Source organism: Neofelis nebulosa, chromosome 9 (genome assembly GCF_028018385.1).
Source record: "Neofelis nebulosa isolate mNeoNeb1 chromosome 9, mNeoNeb1.pri, whole genome shotgun sequence".
Lineage (NCBI taxonomy): Eukaryota > Metazoa > Chordata > Mammalia > Carnivora > Felidae > Neofelis > Neofelis nebulosa.
In genome coordinates, this window is record NC_080790.1 from 99508055 (window position 1) to 99527801 (window position 19747).

The 19747-nt window shown below is 41.4% G+C and overlaps 1 protein-coding gene across 2 annotated transcripts; it reads right to left on the reverse strand.

Annotated features, from left to right (window-relative positions):
• Nucleotides 1-7003: 7003 nt before the first annotated feature.
• Nucleotides 7004-19243, reverse strand: SNRPB2 (small nuclear ribonucleoprotein polypeptide B2). 2 transcript variants are annotated; one of them, XM_058684827.1, is made up of 7 exons: nt 19185-19243; nt 17323-17412; nt 16826-16998; nt 11846-11986; nt 9320-9370; nt 7822-7910; nt 7004-7370 (listed from the first exon to the last, which is right to left on the reverse strand). In XM_058684827.1, the coding sequence occupies exons 2-7, from the start codon at nt 17384-17386 to the stop codon at nt 7211-7213; spliced, it is 678 nt and encodes a 225-aa protein (XP_058540810.1). In that variant the 5' UTR covers nt 17387-17412; nt 19185-19243; the 3' UTR covers nt 7004-7210. The 2 variants fall into 2 exon arrangements, with proteins under 2 accessions (XP_058540810.1, XP_058540811.1); XM_058684828.1 differs by lacking the exon at nt 19185-19243 and adding an exon at nt 18745-19137.
• Between the last annotated feature and the right edge of the window lie 504 nt (nt 19244-19747).

The following is a 19747-nucleotide window of genomic DNA, read 5'->3' on the forward strand; positions in this document are numbered from 1 at the left end:
TTCTTTAACTAGAAGTGGAAACTGACTGCAGTGGTTCCTGTCTTTTATGTGGAAGCCAGACATCTGGGCAAGTCCCCCCGGCCAATGGGAAGGTGCCCACCGTTCCTTCCTCTGCTTTCATAACATCTCCTGGGCTCCAGGAGCTATTTTGCATCTGGTTTTCCAAAGAGACTCAAAAGCTGTGTCCTTTTTTATACACAAATGATATCCAAAAATGGTCCACCATTGCTTTAGCTGTGGCATATCACATCAGCAAGGCATTGTGCAAAGAACTATGAGAATTTTAAATTGTTTAAAACAATTTTTTTAGCTCAAGTCTCATATTCTCTCAACTTATAAGCAAAGAGGTACTGACTCTAGGAAATCTGTTGAAAATGTGAGATCTATATCCTTAGTACACATATTTTCATTGGAACAAATCCAATTAATAAACACCTTTATGGGGCACCTGGGTGGCTCAGTCGGTTAAGCGTCTGTCTTTGGCTTAGGTCATGATCTCGCGGTTTTGTGAGTTTGAGCCCCGCGTCAGGCTCTGGGCTGACAGCTCGGAGCCTGCTTCAGATTATGGGTCTCCCCCTCTCTCTCTGCCCCTCCCCCTGCTTACACTCTGTTTCTCTCTCTCTTGAAAATAAATAAACACTAAAAAAAATTAAAAATAAGCACCTGGGGGGCGCCTGGGTGGCTCAGTCGGTTAAGCGGCCGACTTCAGCTCAGGTCACGATCTCGCGGTCCGTGAGTTCGAGCCCCGCGTCAGGCTCTGGGCTGATGGCTCAGAGCCTGGAGCCTGCTTCCGATTCTGTGTCTCCCTCTCTCTCTGCCCCTCCCCCGTTCATGCTTTGTCTCTCTCTGTCTCAAAAATAAATAAAACGTTAAAAAAAATTAAAAAAAAATAAGCACCTGGATTCATATAATAGGTAAACTGAGGATGCTTAAGTTTACAAATCATTTATGATAGGATTCTCGGAAGTCACATCTGTCCTGGGGCAGACATGGTTTGTAACACATGAGCGGTTATCACATCTAGACCCTACGATTGGGGAAAGGAAGGGATAGGCGGGATGGAAAGAAAGGAACAGTCTCTTTTTTCCTCTCTGAGATCTCTGAAATTTAGTCTCAAAATGCTCATGGATAGAGAAAGGAGAAAGCAAGAGGTTTCCGTTACGGCCCTTCTCCCTGCTTCCAGGAATCTTTCCCATGGAAAGAGGGGCCCTACTAGAAATCGCCAGAGTTGAAGTGCCAATACACAGCTCCATCTACTCAACAACTATTTCCTGAACACCTACTGTGTGCCAGGCACTGTTCTAGGCACTAGAGATATAGCAGTGAATAAAAAAGGCCCTGGCCCCAAGGATTTACTTTCTCTTAGGAGAGACAGATTTTAGGTAACTGCTTTTTATAGTGTTTGGGGCTGGTATCTCTTTCATAAGGTGCACCCCACCTCCATTGTTTCTAGAACAGAGGTCCCTGTCAGGATGCCCTGTCCAACTTGGCTGATGATGAGATCTCAGAGCAGAACCTCCTCCTCCCTCCCTCCAAAGATGAGGGACAAGCATTCAACTTAACAAAATAGTTTTGTACAAAACTGGGGATAAACTGGTAAAGCAAAAATACTCATAGTATAATAAAAGGGTTTTCTTCAGGGGTGGGTGTGTATGCATGTGTGTGTGTTATTATCAGGGGACGATCTTTTCTACGGCTGGCCCAGATTTGGAAGCTTGTTTAATTCAGTGTCTTCATTGTAGATGAAGCAACCGCGGCCCAGCAGAGGCCGGAGTCACCTGTCTTAACCACCCCATCTAAAGCTTCCCCAGCAGGACTGTGTCCAGAGCTGTCTCCATTCATCCACTGTCACATTAGAATGGAGGTTTTACATTCCTCATTTCCTGTTTTACTTCGAGGAAAGGATGAGTTAGAAATCATTTCTGAAAGCAGACTGCCAGGGCACTTTTCCTTCCTATAATCTAGGGGCCTAAGAGGGTCTCTGGGAAAACTAAAGCATTGATTAAATCTTCTTAATCCCGATCGGGCAGCTGTTTTCCAGACCGTTACAGTCTCAAGCCAGCCCTCAACAGGAGAGTTAAAAGACAATTGCCGTTTAAGAGGCACTTAACAGAAATGGGGGATGCACAAACTCAGATTGCCGCACCGTGAACAAGCCGCTGCAAAGCGGAGGGAAACGTTGAATAAAGCCACAACCGAGCCATCACAACAACTTAGCAAACCAAGGCTGATGCTAACACAAAGCCATTATTGGCTATTCGAAGATTAGAGAAGTAAAGAAAAGAGATGTCAAGCCTGCTGAGTTCATACTGAGTAGGCCTGAGATGTCCTAGCATTCTGTAGTGGGCAGAGATGGGATGGAAATCGCAGTTTTGCTTGCACATGGGAAGTTAAACTTACAATAACTCAGTGATCAGTTGTACCTGGAGGCACGCTCAAGGCGCACAGATACCCGGGGTCCGGAGACGTGATCTGTCCTGAGTGTGCTTACTTTCTTTGGATTTCCAGATGTATTCTCTGAGCATTTAATCCTCAGGTGACATTCTCCTGCTTTAGTTACTAAATTAGTTCTCAACCTGGAGTTCTTAAAATGGAGGCTCTGGCTGCTTCAAGGTCTAAAAATAGGCTTGGGTCGTGGATAGGGTGGAAGCCGCCTCTTTGCTGTGACCTACAAGGCCCTGGATGATCTGGGCCCTCTGCCCCCCTGAAGTCACTCCCTGTCACTCTCTCCCTTGCTTGCTCTGTTCCGGCCACACCAGCTGCTCTGTCTTTTGAAAGTGCAAAGCCCGTGTCTACTTCAGACCCTGCTGAGCTTATGGCCGGAGAAGCTTTCCCTCCACATATGGGCACTCGGGTCTCTGGACAATATGTCTCCTCACAGAGACCAGTTTCACAAAGCCATTCCTGCCATTCTCCAACCCAATCAGTCCATCATGCGACTGTGGTACGTTCTCATCACTTACCACTACCTGACATGCCTTGTCTATTCACGTGATGGCACTTGTTCCCCAGATACCACAATGAAAGTTCCAGGAAGTGGGGACCTTGTCTATCTTGCCCATCGCTCTATCATTAGCACCCAGAAAAATCCTCGGTACTCAAAAATAGGTATTCATTGAATGAATGCATGACCCTCCTGAAATTGTACGCTTTTATTTTTGTTTTTCCTGGGGAAAGCCCTTAGGTTTTATTACATTTCAAAAGAGGTTCGAGGCGCCTGGGTGTCTCAGTCAGTTAACTGTCTGACTCTTGGTTTCCGCTCAGGTCATGATCTCACTGTTTCGTGGGTTTGAGCCCCGTGTCGGGCTCTGCGCTGACAGTGTGGAACCTGTTTAGGATTCTCTCTCTCTCCCTCTCTCTGCTCCTCCCCCACTCACACTGTCTCTGTCTCTCTCTCAAAATAAATAAAGAAAAAAAAACAAAAGAGATTCATAGGATGCTTTTGTAGTATTTTGGAGGCCCTAATGGCAGAGAAACATTGAATCATTTTAATAAAAGTAAAGGAGAATTAGATCAAACCCTTGAACGAGATTTTCTGTAGTTTCCATCCTGCTGGAGTTTTTGTTTGTTTATTGGTTTTTTAATTGAGTTGCATTAATGGTAAAAATAGGGGTGCCTGTGTGGCTCAATTAGATAAGCATCTGACTCTTGATCTCGGCTCAGGTCACGATCTCCTCATTCATAGCACCCAAAAATTAAGACTCACTGAGTAAATTAGGACAGAGACTCTGGGGTTTTGCCACCAAAGCATGGATCCCAGACTGGCACCTTCAGCATTGTGTTACAAAGCCCCTCAGACCCCACTCCGGTCCTGCCAGATCAATGTACAGCTTAACAAGCCTCACAAGTGATTTGGAGAAACATGAAAGTTTGAGAAGTACTGCTCAAGGGCAAATCAATTACAGCACAAATTTTAAGCCAGGGCTTCACATTCCTCATCAGATATTTGCTGGCTACAATATTTCCAAGGGATAAAATATTTGCTAAATAACCACACAGAAAATAAGCTTTAAAGTTAAAAAACATGAGCATCTTACAACACTTTCCAGGGTAAAAACTGGAAACTTCTACTTATCAATATGCTGCTTTTGAAAAATACAATTTGAACTAATGATCTAATCATTACAACCTACTTCATAAAGGTAGAAATATGCTTTGTTCGTTCTTAGCTCACGTTGGAATCACTCAGGGTCCTTAAAAAATATTGATGACTGGGTTTCATGCACAGAGATTGGGATTTAATTGATATGGGGTGTAGATTAGGCATCAGCATTTGGAAATGTTTCCTGGATGATTCGGATATGCAAAGTTGAAAATTAACCTTGAAGTTTAGACCCACATTAGCCGGGCACTACATCTACTTCCTCCCAAACTCCTGGCAACTCCCACAGATGGCAAGGGAAGGAAGGGCAGAAGATCCCAGCTTGATCAAGTCAGCTTCAAAGTATAGTTGGCTCCTTTTTTCTTCCCCTTCTTCCCTCTTGAAGTCTTGCTTACCAGAGTTTGGCTACATTCGGGGAGATTTCAGCAAGTAAATGCATGGAGGTTAATGGGAGCAGAGAAAGAGGTACAAATAAGGAGAGGGGGAAGCCCAGAATAAACTTGGAGTTGCTGGACTGCAAATAGAGGTACTACTGTAAATTCATTTTTAATATTGTATAGATATATTGTATAGCTAATATTGTACAGACATAGCTATAGCTATAGCTAATATTGTATAGATAAAGCTGAAATTAATCTCTACATACAATTAAGATCATGAAAGATTACACACAGGCTGAGGAACAGACAAGAAACTGAAGAGACACAACTACGTATCACATGATCCTGGTTGGAATCTTGGGTCATTTTGGGGACATCAGGAAAATGTGAATCAGATGGGTTACTGGATTTCCTGATCTTGCTGGTCATACAGTAGTTATGTAGCGCGGTGGTCTTGTACTTATGAAATACACAGAAGTGTTAAGGGGTAACAAGGAGTCAAGGTAGCACACTCCTAAATGGTTCAGGTACGTTTATGGGAGCCGTGTACTATTTCTGCAATTTTTATATAAATTGGAAATTATATCAAAATAAAAAGCTTTTGAAAGTAATCAGATGTCATTCCTGCGCTCAAAATCTTGACAGAACGTGTCCACACAGACTTGCATGTAAATGTTCATAAGCTCTTTTATTTCTAGCAGCCCCAAATTAAAAAGAACCCAAAGTCCATCCACTGGTAGAACTGCTGATGCACGCAATGGAGATGAACTTCAAAAGCATTGTAGACAGGGCACAATTATAGTGATACAAAGCAGATCGGTGGTTGCTTATGGTCAGGGATGGGGCTGGGGGCTGGGGAATAGATCGACTGCAAAGGGGCAAAGGGAGCCTTTGTTTACAAGGGGTGACAGAATCCTCTGTATCCTATCACACAACTGTATACAATTGTCAAAACTCATCAAACTGGGTCACTCCTCAAAACTCATTAGAAATGGGTGAATTTTAGTGTCTGTAAATAACTCAATTAAAAAAAATCTGAGTTCCCCATTTCATAGTTTGAGTCCTTAAAAAGTCCTACATATTCCCCTTACTCTCACCTCACTACAGCCACCTTGACCTTTCTACTTTCTCTCATACAGACACTCAAAGCAGGGGCCATCTGTGAAACCTTTTCTGAGACAAGATAAGGACAGTCACAGAGAATAAGGAGTTAGAAATTAGTAGCAATTGGCATTGCTCTAACAACCAGAAGCATGGTCTTATCTAGTAATTGTACATTTTATAAAAGTACATGAACTTGACAACTAAGTTATTCAAGTAAGAGATTCTAAATGTAGTCGCTTTAAGAACAAAAACGATTTTCCTTTTTCTTCCTTATGTATGCACAAGAGTGATGGGATAAAAACCTACATGTCTAAAAGCAGACTTCCTGTAAGTATACAAATTCTAACTTTTGTTCAGGGAAATAGTGAGAAACACACACACAAAAAATCAAGTGTCACTTTAATGTGTACTATATGTGAAAAAATTGTTCACTTTTAAAGATGCCCATGGTTTTACTAGCAGGGGACTGAATCATAACCCTAGGTATGAATCAAAAGCTAAAGAAAATGACCTTTGCTATTAAAGAATTAAAAACTGGTGTTTGAGAATTACGAGGTATTAAGATTAGAACTGGCAACCCTTTACAAGTCAGCCCACATGTCTTAAAAAATATTATAGATTGCAACTTCTTTCCCTTGGAGGTCTTCCAATGAAGAGGTTAGATTATTAGCCAAGCAGGTATTCCTTCAGAACAATTCCACATTGAGGATGAGAACATAAAATGGTAAGTTCGAAGACAGCATTCCCTTTCCCTCTCTCTTCCTGGAAAACATGAGTACAGTTACTCCAAAATGACCTTTATTCAATTAAATGCTGAATGAAAAGCTTTGTGAAATGCCTACTAACCGGAAAAAAAAAAACAAAAAACAAAAAACAATGCTCATTTACTAGAAGAGCACAAAGTTCAAATTTAGATCCTGCCCAGGTCTCATTTTTTTCTAACACCCAGGGCAAAAAATTTTTTTTAGTCTATTGAGAGAGACCGAGAGAGAATCCCAAGCAAGTTCTGTGCTGTCAGTCGCAGAGCCTGACACAGGGCTCGAGCTCATGAATGATGAGATTGTGACCTGAGCCGAGATCAAGAGTTAGATGCTTATCTAACTGAGCCACCAGGCACCCCTATTTTTACCATTAATGCAACTCAATTAAAAAAACCAATAAACTAACAAAAACTCCAGCAGGACGGAAACTACAGAAAATCTCATTCAAGGGCTTGATCTAATTCGCCTTTACTTTTATTAAAATGATTCAATGTTTCTCTGCCATTATACTACGAAATACTACGTACTACGTAGTATTTCGAAATACCCCAAAATACTACGAAAGCATCCTAGACCGGTTTATACACCGTAAGATGTGTTCTAAACTAGTGTAGGCATTTGCTGACAGGACAGTGAAATGAATGAAACGTTATGTATAGAGTACAAATAATAGTTTATTGTACAAAATTAAGGCCTTCATATTTCATAGTTCACCAGGCTAAACAAAGACCAGCTATTTAAATCATTCACCAAAATTTCACTTTCACTCCCCCTCACCCCCAACTATTAAAATGGGTTGACCAAATGTTATCAAAACAAACACTATAAATAACACCAAGTCCCTTAAAGACAACTATCCCATGTTATTTCTTGGCATAGGTGATCTTCATGGCATGGGAAGGTGTGATTTTAAATCCCTGTAAAGCATCCCTGGCGGCTCCAGCCTGTCCGTCATTTTCAAATTCAACAAAAGCAATGTCATGCCTTCCAGGTACCAAACGTACTTCCTTGAAACCAGGAAATCTGTAAAAGGAGAAACAATTTACATAAATGCTATCAAATACATAAATGTCTGTTCTGTGTTTAAATTTGCTAAGCAACTTCCTAATACTGGTCTAGGAAACGTAACATGACCTACCAGAATCCTGAGTAGGTTGAAAGAGTCTAAAATATAATTAGGAATACGGTGAAAGAAGGGTCGGTATAACGTAAGCTAATTCTATTCTTGTCATTGTATCAAGGCTTGGTTTCCTGTTTTATTCATCAATTAGAATTAGTAATTCAAACATCAAAGGTACTTCAGCTTTACATATGCTCACTCTGCAGACGGACTTCAATTCAGGATTAATCCCAAACCAAATCTGTGACCCTGGAAGTACTGCTGTGTGATACATAAATGGATTCAACCCACGGAAGCGCTCCACATCCTGTTGGGAGGATTTCAGAACACACACTGGTTTGTGAAGAGACTTACTGATTAAACAGCATGGATAACATCATCTCATTTGTTTCTTCCGGTAAATTATTAAGGAATAAAATATAGTTTGGAGGGTAATCAGGGACCTATTACAAAGAAAAAAGCAAAGTTAGCTTTCAGTATGAAAAGCATGGTACGCCATTTAGCTCTCACATTAAAATCTAAACTTCAGAGAGCTACGTTCCAGTTTATTAGGAACATGAAATCGTAGCACTACATCAAACACTAAAGCTGAAAAACAAGGACACCATGCAAATAAACATAAACCTAACAGCAACTAAGGAGGCGTTCAAGTCACTTTATGCAAATTTGGATGACTGCAAATCTCATTACGTTTTAAGAATTTAATAGTACTGAAAACAATGTTTCAGTTGTAACGGGAGGACTCTGCCATCTGGATTACATAGTTGAAAGACCCTAACTAGAAAGGCAGCAATGCCCTCCATCTTCAGCTGGTTACCCGAGGAACAACACTCAGATACTCAATCTTCTGCATTATTTACAACCTCCCAGCGTTTAAGAAACTCTGGAACTACCACTTAGGGCCACGACTGGGTGACAATGTTTTCTGCGAGTAAATGAGACCTACAGAGCATCTACTTCCATCCAAGGAAGTAGAAACAAACACCACTGTTAGATATTAAACTAATTCTCTGGCACCCCGACCTGGGGTTATGAGGACCAAGAGACAGGGTCATCCTGTACCTGAGAGCCTATTTGTCTTCAGACTACTTTCATTTAGAGAAGACATGATGAGTAAAGAACAACGTAAGGCTTACAGAATGAAGTACTGGCATTTGTAAACTGTACTATAATTGCAGAAAGACTTCAAAGAAGAGAAGTAGATAATATAGGAAGATGTACACAACTTAAAGTCAGAGAAGGAAAGCTCAGAGATGCAAGGAATTCTCTGGATTTAAGGATCTTGTTAGACCTGAGCATCCAAGGGACCAAAGAGAAAACCATTAGTATATAATTGAAGCTTTCTCTTTGAGGCCTCCAGCAGGGAGATTTGCTAAAAGGTTTCTAAACCATCTACACAAAGGGACATGTATTTGTTCTCAGAAGAGCAAGGGTAATTGTAAACAACTTTGCTCTATTAGAAAAGATGGTTTAGTGTTTCAGGCAACTAGTATGGAAAGAGAGCCTGTCACCTGGCCAATTCCCGCAAGCTGTGTGTCTGTAAAGCCCTGGGCTTCAAACGTACTGTGGAGAAAACAAAAATGCTTGCTCCCAGCCTTCGCAGTTTAAAATCTGTCATTTTGACTCCATTACTGAATCATTATGGAAAGCAAAGAATAAAGTCAGGTTTCATTTTCTCCCCCTTAAAATAACTAAAATGTTTTGAGGAGTGAGTTTCTACATTAAAGTGCTATATAATTTAATGTTTTGTAGAGGAATTACTTTCAGTTTCTGGAGACATGCAAGTTGTGTATTATCGTAGTGGTTTATAATTTTATTTTAAAGAGCAAGCACCACATGGGAAAAATATTACCTGAGGATTTGGTGTTGAATTTCCTTGGGTATTTGCTGCATTTGGTGTTCCCTAAACAAAACAAAGAGAAAACAGTTAAAACTTCCAATCACATATGCCTGGGTGGCTCAGACAGTTAAGTGTCCTAACTCTTGATTTAGGCTCAGGTCATAATCTCATGGTTGTGGGATCGAGCCCCATATGGGGTTCCATGTGGACAGTGCAGAGCCTGCTTAGGATTCTCTTTCTCTCCCCCTTTCCCCCTGGCCCTCCCCCACTCGCACACGCTCTACCTCAAAATAAACTTAAAAAAATTTTCCAATCGCTCTAAAAAAGAGTTTATAATTTTAATTACTGCATAAAATTAACATTAGTTTTTAAAAGACCACCTACTAAATGGGAGAAGACATTTGCAAATGACATATCCAATAAAGGGTTAAGTATTCAAAATATATTAAGAACTGATAAAACTCAACACCCAAAAAACAATCCAACTAAAAAATGGACAGAAGACATGAACAGACATTTCTCTAAGGACATAGAGAAAGCCAACAGATAAATGAAAAGATGTTCAACATCACTCATCTCCAGGGAAATGAAATCAAAACTACAACGATGTAACACTTCATATCTGTCAGAATGGCTAAAATCGGAAACACAAGAAACCACAAGTGTTGGTGAGGATGTGGAAAAAAAGGAACCCTCGTGCACTGTTGGTGGGAATCCAAACTATGGAGGTTCCTCAAAAAATTAAATCCAGTAATTGCACTACTGAATATTTATCCAAAGAATACAAAAACACTAATTCCAAAGGATAGATGCACGTTGATGTTTATAGCAGCATTATTTACAAAAGCCAAAAATTATAGAAGCAGCCCAAGTGTCCATCAATAGATGAATGGATCAAGATGTGGTGTATGGGGGTGCCCGGGTGGCTTGGTCGGTTAAGCGCCGGACTTGGTTAAGCGCTGGACTTTGTCTCCGGTCATGATCTCATGGTTCATAGGTTTGAGTCCTGCATCAGGCTCTGTGCTGACGGCTCAGAGCCTGGAACCGGCTTCAGATTGTGTGTCTCCCTCTCTCTCTGCCCCTTCCTGGTGCATGCTCTGTTTCTCTCTCTTTCTCAAAAATAAATAAACATTAAAAAAAAAAAAGATGTGGTATATGTGTATACAGATATATATGTATGTATATGTATACATATATACACACAATGGAACATTATTCAGCCATAAAAAAAAATGAAATCTTGCCATTTGCAATGACAGGGATGGAGCTAGACTGTATAATGCTAAATGAAAGAAGTCAGAGAAAAAGAAATACCATACAATTTTACCCATGTGAAATTGCAGAAACAAAACAAATGAACAAAGGTTAAAAAAAAAAAAAAAAAAGGAGAGACAAACCAAGAAACAGACCCTTAACTACGGACAACAGACTTGGTGGTTGCCAGAGGGTGGTGGCTGAGGGGGATGGGTGAAATAGAGGCAGGGGATTAAGAATACACTTCTCACTTATCATGATGAGCACTAACATTTAGAATTGTTGGATCACTATACTGTACACTTGAACTAAGAACACTTATGTTAAAATTTGAAAACTTAAACCCATTAACTTAAAAAGATTTCTTATTCCATTTTAAGAACTGCCACCTTAACTGACTAAAACTAACTCGTCAGTTAATTTTGAAAGATCTAGTCCTAAATTTTAAGGACTATATAAAATTTAACCACCTCTAACCTTTAAGATTATAAAAAAATTCATTAAAATTACATATTTACAATATGTAAATATAAAATTACCGAGAAATATATATGGAGAAACCAAGAACCTGTCTTTCTTAAATTTTTTTTTACTTTATTTTGAAAGAGAAAGTGCAAGCAGGGTAGGGGCAGAGAGAGGGAGAGAGAAATCCCAAGCAGGCTCCACACGGTCAGTGCACAGCCTGATGTGGATTCCATCCCACAAACTGTGACATCATGAACTGAGCCAAAATCAAGAGTCAGACACTTAACTGACTGAGCCACTCAGGTGCCCCTCTTAATTTTTTTTTTAAAGCAAGTACACAAAAGTTGACCATTACACTTCGTGAAACTGATTTCTAATCACTTTCAATCCAAAAGTAACTACTTTTATTTGGTATTTTAAATTAGATTTCTAATTTCCAAATTGTTTAAGGAAAGCAGTTTTGTGTGGCATACTGAAGATTAAAGATAGTATCCACAGTATTATTTACGGGCAGAAGTTGAGAAATAAGCCAATAGATATTAACAGATTTTGAAGAACGATGGAACTGGATGCCAAATTCAAACAAAACTGTTTCATATAAATCTGCAGATGTACAGGTTTATGTTTTAATTTGGTGCTTAAACATAAGTCTTGGAATCTTATAAGAACTCAACCATTCCAGCTTCTTAAAAGTCCACCTTGAAACACACACAGGCACAAATATACACACACGCCTCGGAGACCCTCCCGTAAGTGGAACACGGACCCCTCCATCAAGTCTGCAGCACCAGCAGACCCAGGAGCTTTGGTCTGTCTTACCTGACCAGGTTTTTTGTTGGCAGCTGTTGCAGTCTGTTCCACTGTTTTTGCCTTTTTCTTTTCCTTCTTCTTTTCTTTGTCAGCAAAAGTGCCACGCATTTTAGATATTATATCAGAATCTGTTTTTGCATACTGGATTCGCTGTTTTAATTATGTGGAGACAGGTTACTTTCAATTACGCTGAAGGCTGTTTACACTACTCATTAATATTTCAAATTTCATTACACAAATACACTACATGCTAGTTCGTAACACATCCCTAAAGAAATCTGTCTAACACACACCCAGTGAAAATAAATTGTGGTCTATGATTCACAATTTTTAGACAAAGTCAGACTCAACTAGGTTTATCAGAAGAAAACCCACACATTTTCATATGGGAATAACAGAACTTTGCAATATCTGCACCACTGCTTCTCTCCATTTCATAAAACAGAAAAGTACATTGGAAAGTTGTCTGCTGCTTAGCAGGGAGTCTCAATATAAGGGTCGAGCTGTGTCAATTAGCTGTAGAATGTGTCATATAGAATTTGAGATTTTCAAAGTTAAGTACTAAAGATTGAGAAGAATTTCCCTTTGAATCCAATCTGCTATTTTTATATATTTTTAAATATTTTTATACATTTTTTTACATTTATTTAATCATTTTGAGAAAGAGAGCAAGCACAGGAGGAACAGAGAGAGAGGGAGAGAAAGAATCCCAGGCAGGCTGCATACTGTCAGCACAGAGCCCGACGTGGGGCTCAAACCCATGAAACCGTTGCGATCATAACCTGAGCTGAATTAAGAGTCGGACACTTAACCTACTGAGCCACCCACGTGCCCCGATCTATTATTTTTCAACAAAATGACCAATAGCGGCATCAACTTAAACTGTAAAAGGCTTTGAAAAGAAACAAAGGATGGCATCGCAACTAGGCACCCAGGCCACCTGCTCCTTCTTACTATGCCCGAGCCAGCAGGGACATGCTACTGAGACAGCAGGCAGGCGTTTAAAAACACTGGTCTAGGGGAGCATTTTGTAAACATTAATGTACTTTCCAAAGACCTTGAGTGCTTGTAAGACTGCAGATTCTGATGCAGTAGGTCTGAGTGAGGCCTGAGATCCTGTACTTGTACCAAGCACAAAGTGGACGGTGGGGCCCACACTTCGAGTAGCACGGCCGTGGCCTAGACCATTAACACACAGCTAGATTCAATCACCCATCCCAAAATTGGTGCTAGGAGTTACAACTATTTTCTAGGGTGCATCTATCTGCAAACGGCAACTTCCACTTCAAGGAAACCTTTCTTCTCTGTAGCTGAATGAGCTGAAACAAGTTCTCTGACCATATCAAAACACAAGAGTCCTACAAATTACTATCTAAATTTGCCTTATAGAGTAAGAATTTAATCTCCGTCCACAGGGAAACCAGAGACCTTCTAAAGTATCATGGGTTTAAAGGAGGAAATTTGTCAAAATCAAAAGCAAGTCTGTCTTTTCTTTTTTTTTTTTTTTTTTTTTTAAATTTTTTTTTTTCAACGTTTTTTATTTATTTTTGGGACAGAGAGAGACAGAGCATGAACGGGGGAGGGGCAGAGAGAGAGGGAGACACAGAATCGGAAACAGGCTCCAGGCTCCGAGCCATCAGCCCAGAGCCTGACGCGGGGCTCGAACTCACGGACTGCGAGATCGTGACCTGGCTGAAGTCGGACGCTTAACCGACTGCGCCACCCAGGCGCCCCAAGTCTGTCTTTTCTTTACCTCAGCTAGAGATGAGTATACTGGGGCAGCAAGAGGAGAGCATGCCTACCCTCACCTTAGTATCCAGCACTTTCTCTGGCTGCTCCCGGCTGCTGCAGCACAGGGTTTCTAAGTGGTCTCATCTCTGCAAACAACTGGTTTTGCATGGCATCATCTAACCAGAAGGAACAGACTTAAAATAATGCTTAGTCCCAAGGACTCCCTCTCATCTGCCCTAGTTCTTCAACCTTCTCCCTGACCTGAACAGATCTTGGGTGATCTTGTGTCTATCCTTATGACACAGTCACCTGTGAAAATCTCTGACCTCAGCCACCATTCTTAGCTGCCTGGTCTACACTAGTGATTCTCAAATCAGAGGTGATTTTGCCCACAGGAGAAGGCTGGTGCTACCGAATGGAGACACTGTGGGTTGTCATGCTACTGGCGTGTAGTGGACAGGGGCCAGGGATGCTGTTAAACACTCTGCAATCAACAAGACAGCCCACCACGACAAGAGTTACTCAGTTCAAAAGGGCCATTGCTGGAAAACTCTGGTCTAGACTAAAAACCCATTAGCGATAAAAGCAGTACACCCAGAGCTTAGAGAAGGGGCAAGTTTTACATTTATGCTAAAGGTTTCATAACAGAAGCCACTTAGGAAGATGGTTCTTCTGTTTTTGGCATTAAATAACCAAATATCCTTGAATTAGGGTTATGAGTTCCAAGTTATAGCAAATTTTGTTCATTTCTGATCTGGTATGTTGGGAGTTACAACAGAAGAGCAACCAAAACCACCTAAATAAACACAAACAAGACAGCGCAAAGAATGTTCTTCTCCCTCTTCCAGGATGCTGGAGATCTGGCAGTATCTGCTACCTTCCTGAAGGCAGAGAATGGAACTCATAAACTACTTTCAATGCAGTATCAGCCTACTGGACTTTTTCCATTGATTTAAAATCATTAGTTGCCAAAGTGAAGCCAGTGCCAAACACAGCCATTTCTAGCTTTCCTGTATCTGAGTAATAGGCACATGCAAACTTGTCATCTCAACAAAACAGCCTTAAAATCCTCTACGGGAAGAAATTGTTCCTCCACATTAATGTAATTTTAGACTTAAACTAAAACTCAGTCTTATGCTCCTGCCAAGTGAGATCTCCATTATGCTATTTCTTCATATGTACTAAGAAAAAAACCCTGGTTTCAGGAAATACCGTTTTATCAAAAAGGAGGTACGTGGGCACAATCCCAGTTTTCTGAGGTGGGCTTTTCCACACAGATGATGCCCATCAGATACGAAGTGATGGGAGAAAGGGAACTTGATAGAAAAGGAAAAGTTGGCTCCAGTAACAAAAAGTGCCCACTCCTGAATTAAACAGCATGCTACATAAAGGCCCTCAAACTACAGATCACAGCCAACACGGCCTGTTTTTGTAAATTAGGTGTTTTGGAAGAGAACCACATTCATTCACTAGCATACCATCTATGGCTGCTTTTCCTGCTATGAAGGCAGAGTTAAATAGCTGCTGGGGGCGCCTGGGGGGCTCAGTTGGTTAAGTGTCTGACTTTGACTCAAATCATGATCTCCTGGTGAGTTCGAGCCCTGCATTGGGCTCTGCGCTGACAGCTCGCAGCCTGGAGTCTGCTTCAAATTCTGTGTCTCCCTCTCTCTCTCTGCCCCTCCCCTGCTCACACTTGCACTCGCTCTCGCTCTCAAAAAATAAAATAAACGTAAAAAAAAAAAAAAGTTGCTGGAGAGATCATCCAGCCCACAAAGCCTAAAATATTTACTACCTGACCCTTTAGGACAGTGTTCAGATCCCTAGTTTAGAAGAAAAAAAAAAAAAATCACAATAGTGGGTGTGATTGCACTGCCACTGGTTATATTAATATAACCTAGGTAGGCAACTTCTGTGCCTCCTTCTCCATTTCTAAAATAAAGGGATTAGACCAGTATCTGCACTACCGACTATGGGCCAAATCTAGCCCATGGCCTATAAGGACTTTTTTTTTTTTTTTTAAACGGTTTTAAAGGGTTGTTAAATACACTCACACACATACACAAGAATATGCAACAGAAACTGTATGTGCATATACCTATAGCCTCAAATATGATCTGTTCCTTTATGAAGTTTTTGCTAACCTCTAGCCCAAAGGATAGCCAATCTGCTTACATCTTACAGGTACTGAAAATGAACACACTGGGCACAGAGCCAGTTTATGGCAGAATGATGACCCAGGGCTTTGAAACTCTGGGCCTTGGCTTTCCCCAAGGCCCCTCCCCATCCCAGTCCCAGAAAAAAAGCACTCAGAAATCCACACCCAAGGTACTCTGTATTCATTCACACATTTGGAAACCCTTGCTTTATACCCTGTCTCTACTCCAATCCAATCCTCTACTATCTCTTACACCAGCAGCCTGAGTTCCCTTACATCCTCCCAGCCCTCCCACAGTTCAATCTTCTTCCAGCAGCTAAATGTGAATCTCAGTATGTCATTCCTTAGTTTAAAACTTTCTACGCATAACTATTTCACTTCTGTTCACTGTTATTCACCAACAAAACCTATGAATTTAAACCGATGATTTTTTTCTCAGATCACTGCTTTTTCTAGACTGTATAGCTTCTGATATGAGTTATTTCACTATGCTATTTTCTGAAACATCAACTGGATTTCCTTTGATCATGATTTTGTTTTATATTATTTTATAAGTTTACAAAGGTTTCTTTTTAACGTTTTGAGCTATTAACTTCTAGTTCTTTCAAGATAATATTGCCAATACTGCCATTGTTTTTTTTAAACGCTCTACATCTTGGGGCACCTGGGTGGCTCAGTCGGTTAAGCCTCTGAATCTTGATTTCAGTTCAGATCATAATCCCACAGTTCGTGGGTTCCTGAGTTCAAGCCCCACATTGGGCTCTGCGCCAACAGTGTGAAGCCTGCGTGGGATTCTGTCTCCCTTTCTCTCTGCTCCTCCCCCACTCTCTCTCTCTCTCTCTCTCAAAATAAAAGTAAACTTAAAAAAAATAAACACTCTATATCTCATTGTATTTTGTTATTGCCTGTCTGAACTGTCATAAACTAAGTGAATTACAAACTCTACTACCGTGTTTCTACAAACATAAATGTGTAAATAAAATAAACCAAACTTGCTCTAACACATAATTAAGGCAGAAAGAAACACCCAGTTTCATGCATATGTCTATAAACTTAACACACCATCAATAGTGATTATACCCAAAATGATAACATCGCCTTACCATTGGTTTACCATAAAATGGAAATCCTTGTAACTGTCTCAAGGCATTTGTGGATGAACCCAGCTCCTTAAATATAACAAAGGCTTGACCCCTCATCTTCATGGTCTTTAAAGCTACAATATCTACCACGTGGCCAAACTGAGAAAACAGGGCATACAGGGATCTCTTCAATTCTGAGCAAAATTAGAGGGGAAACAAGTTATTTGTGAAAGAAACAATGACAAAATTCTTCATAAAATGACACTGCATCGAGTACCCTCCATCACACACTTATTTATACAAAGTTACACATTTTAGTAAACATATTCCACTTATTTTCAGCCCCTACCTATTTTTGCTTTAAAAAGCCTTGAAATCCTCACACAAAAAGAAACAAGGCACTGTTGCAGGTATTGACAAAGAGGACTACATGACAAGTTTTGAAGCCACACAAGTTTTCAGATGCTGGTAATTAAACACGCTTTGGTTGTGAATAAATGTTTTTTAAAAGCACTTACCTTCTTTTTTAATTTTGTCATTCATATTGTTGATATAAATTGTATGATTTGGTCTTATATCCATGTTTGGGGTTAAACGGTCCAAACAGCCTAAGGAGATAGTAAATTCGGTTATAAATGGAGAGCGTTAACTCACTGTTGTATGGCATGAGGACATAAGGATTATTAACATCTCAATTTTCTTTCAATCCCAAGTGCAGAAAATATTAGTTTGTTAGCAGCCTTTATTTTTAAAAAAAAAAATTTTTTTTTTTTTAACGTTTATTTATTTTTGAGACAGAGAGAGACAGAGCATGAACGGGGGAGGGTCAGAGAGAGGGAGACACAGACTCTGAAACAGGCTCCAAGCTCCCTCCCAGCTGTCAGCACAGAGCCCGACGCGGGGCTCGAACTCACGGACCGCGAGATCATGACCTGAGCCGAAGTCGGCCGCTTAACCGACTGAGCCACCCAGGCGCCCCTGTTAGCAGTCTTTAAAACCTCTCCAACACTTGCTACCCCTTTTTAAACAAACAAACAAACAAACAAACAGTTCTCCGGCTCAAAACTTGGTGGAGCACCGGGACCTAGGCAGATTTCAATACGATTATTTCAACCAATGCATTTATTTTTATACTTATCTTTCACTTGTGACAAGCAATACAGTTTTTTCATCTGCCTCACTTAATAACTTTAATTTTTAATGAGATTTTAGAATTGAGTAGATTTTAAGAAAAATAAAAAAGAAACTAGCAAATGTATGCCCAGTAAAAATCATTAAGACACAACATTAACAAAGTTTACCAAGCAATACCTCATGAGTGCACTTCAAAAGCACTTCGTACCTATTAATTACTTAATTTATATACACTATCACCAGCTGTCCTGACTCTAAGGTTAACTCTGCCTGAATTGAAATTAGGGAGCTCAGAGAGAGCAGTACTGCGTGATGGTTAAGAGCTCAGACTCTAGCACAGACCACATCTGAATTCAAACCCTATCTATGGTTATCACCAGCTGTGCCTTAATCTCTCGGGTCCATAGCGGTTAAGACGGGGCTGGTTTAACAGCATTTACCTAGTAAAACTCAGAAGACTGAACGACACATAAACTTCAAGCACAGTTCTGGCACGGACAGTAAGCACTTCAAGTAGCTGTTATTATTAATGGCTGTTACAGGTTAAAGGACTTGCCCAAGGTCAGATAGCTAATAAACAGCAGGCCGGGCAATTCCGCGGGTCTCCTCGCCCTTCTCTTTCACACTAACCTCGCTACTTTACTTTTTACGTTGTTTTCATGTGCAAACTGTGACCTCGCTTTATTTCCTTGGGTGCCCCCACAAATTCCTTCATTTCACAAATTTCAGGCCCACTGCAGGGACCGCACTTAACAGGTGAAAGGTCATGCTTGTCAGGCTTGCGACCCCCGCCCCCCACTCCTTACCCGAAAAAGGGCTCAGGTCGCGAAAACGACGAGAAGGAATTGCTCAAACTTAAAGCAGATCCCTCAGTGGGAAGACTCTCGCAACACTTCGTGTAGAGTTTGATGGTGGACTGGATTAGAGCAAGGGCACCGAGAGTCCAAAAGGGGCTTCCCGCCTCTTCAGCCACAGGCACGTTCGACCAAAGCCCCAGGAAGCGTCCCCACGATCCCCGATGCCAACCCTTCCCACCGGAGACAAGGCTCCTAATTCCGGGTCCTGGCGGGACCAGCGCGTCAGTCTCAAACTCCCCCCCGCCCCCTCTGCGAACGCCGAAGCGAACGCGCGCCGGCTCCACCGCTGCGCCCCGTCCACTCCCGGCTCCCACAAGCGGGCGTCGGGCCCAGCGGCGGCCGGTAGCGGGGAGGTCGGAAACGGGCAACGAAAACACGTTCCAACTCACCTGAGGCCTACGCTGCTCCCGCAAAACCGAAAGCCGGAAATCGGGCCGCTACCGGAAATTACGTTACCACGTGTCTCAATCAAGTGCCGACAAGTCGAGGAGTCGAGCACAGAGTCGATCGATGCCCTGCCGGCTCCTGCGGCGGCGGCTGGGAATCTATCTGCGCATGCGCACACCTGGGGAGCCGGAAGGGTGTCTAGGGAAGGGGAGAAGTTTGTAGGAACTTCATGGATTAAACTGTAATAGTGGGTAGGGCAGTGAAGGAAAGTCAGTGATTCCTTACCCAGCCATTGCTTTGTGCAGTTTTACCCCACACAACGGTGCCTTTCATCTTTCCAGATCCTATATAGTTTTACAGGCAGCCCCTCATACCAACTACTGGCAAGGTGCCCTGGTTTTGCCCTTCTGGGATCTCTGGTGGCCTCTGATCTTTAACCTCCCAAGTGTTCTCGGATTCCCGAGACTCTTGAGGGAACTCTCCTGAAACATTCCGCTGATGAGCTTGACTCTCAGAAGCAACTCAGTTTGAGGCTCCAAAGCAGAGGGAATTGATGTCTCCTGCT

What these genes read in the sequence shown, in the direction of transcription:
- SNRPB2 (XM_058684827.1), bottom strand. Translation starts at nt 17,386, where the DNA reads ATGGATATAAGACCAAATCATACAATTTATATCAACAATATGAATGAC. An exon ending in CATTTTATGGTAAACCAATG is followed by an intron (nt 11,987 to 16,825) that starts GTAAGGCGATGT and finishes TAATTAAAACAG; the next exon opens with CGAATCCAGTATGCAAAAAC. An exon ending in ATTCAACACCAAATCCTCAG is followed by an intron (nt 7,911 to 9,319) that starts GTAATATTTTTC and finishes TCTTTGTAATAG; the next exon opens with GTCCCTGATTACCCTCCAAA.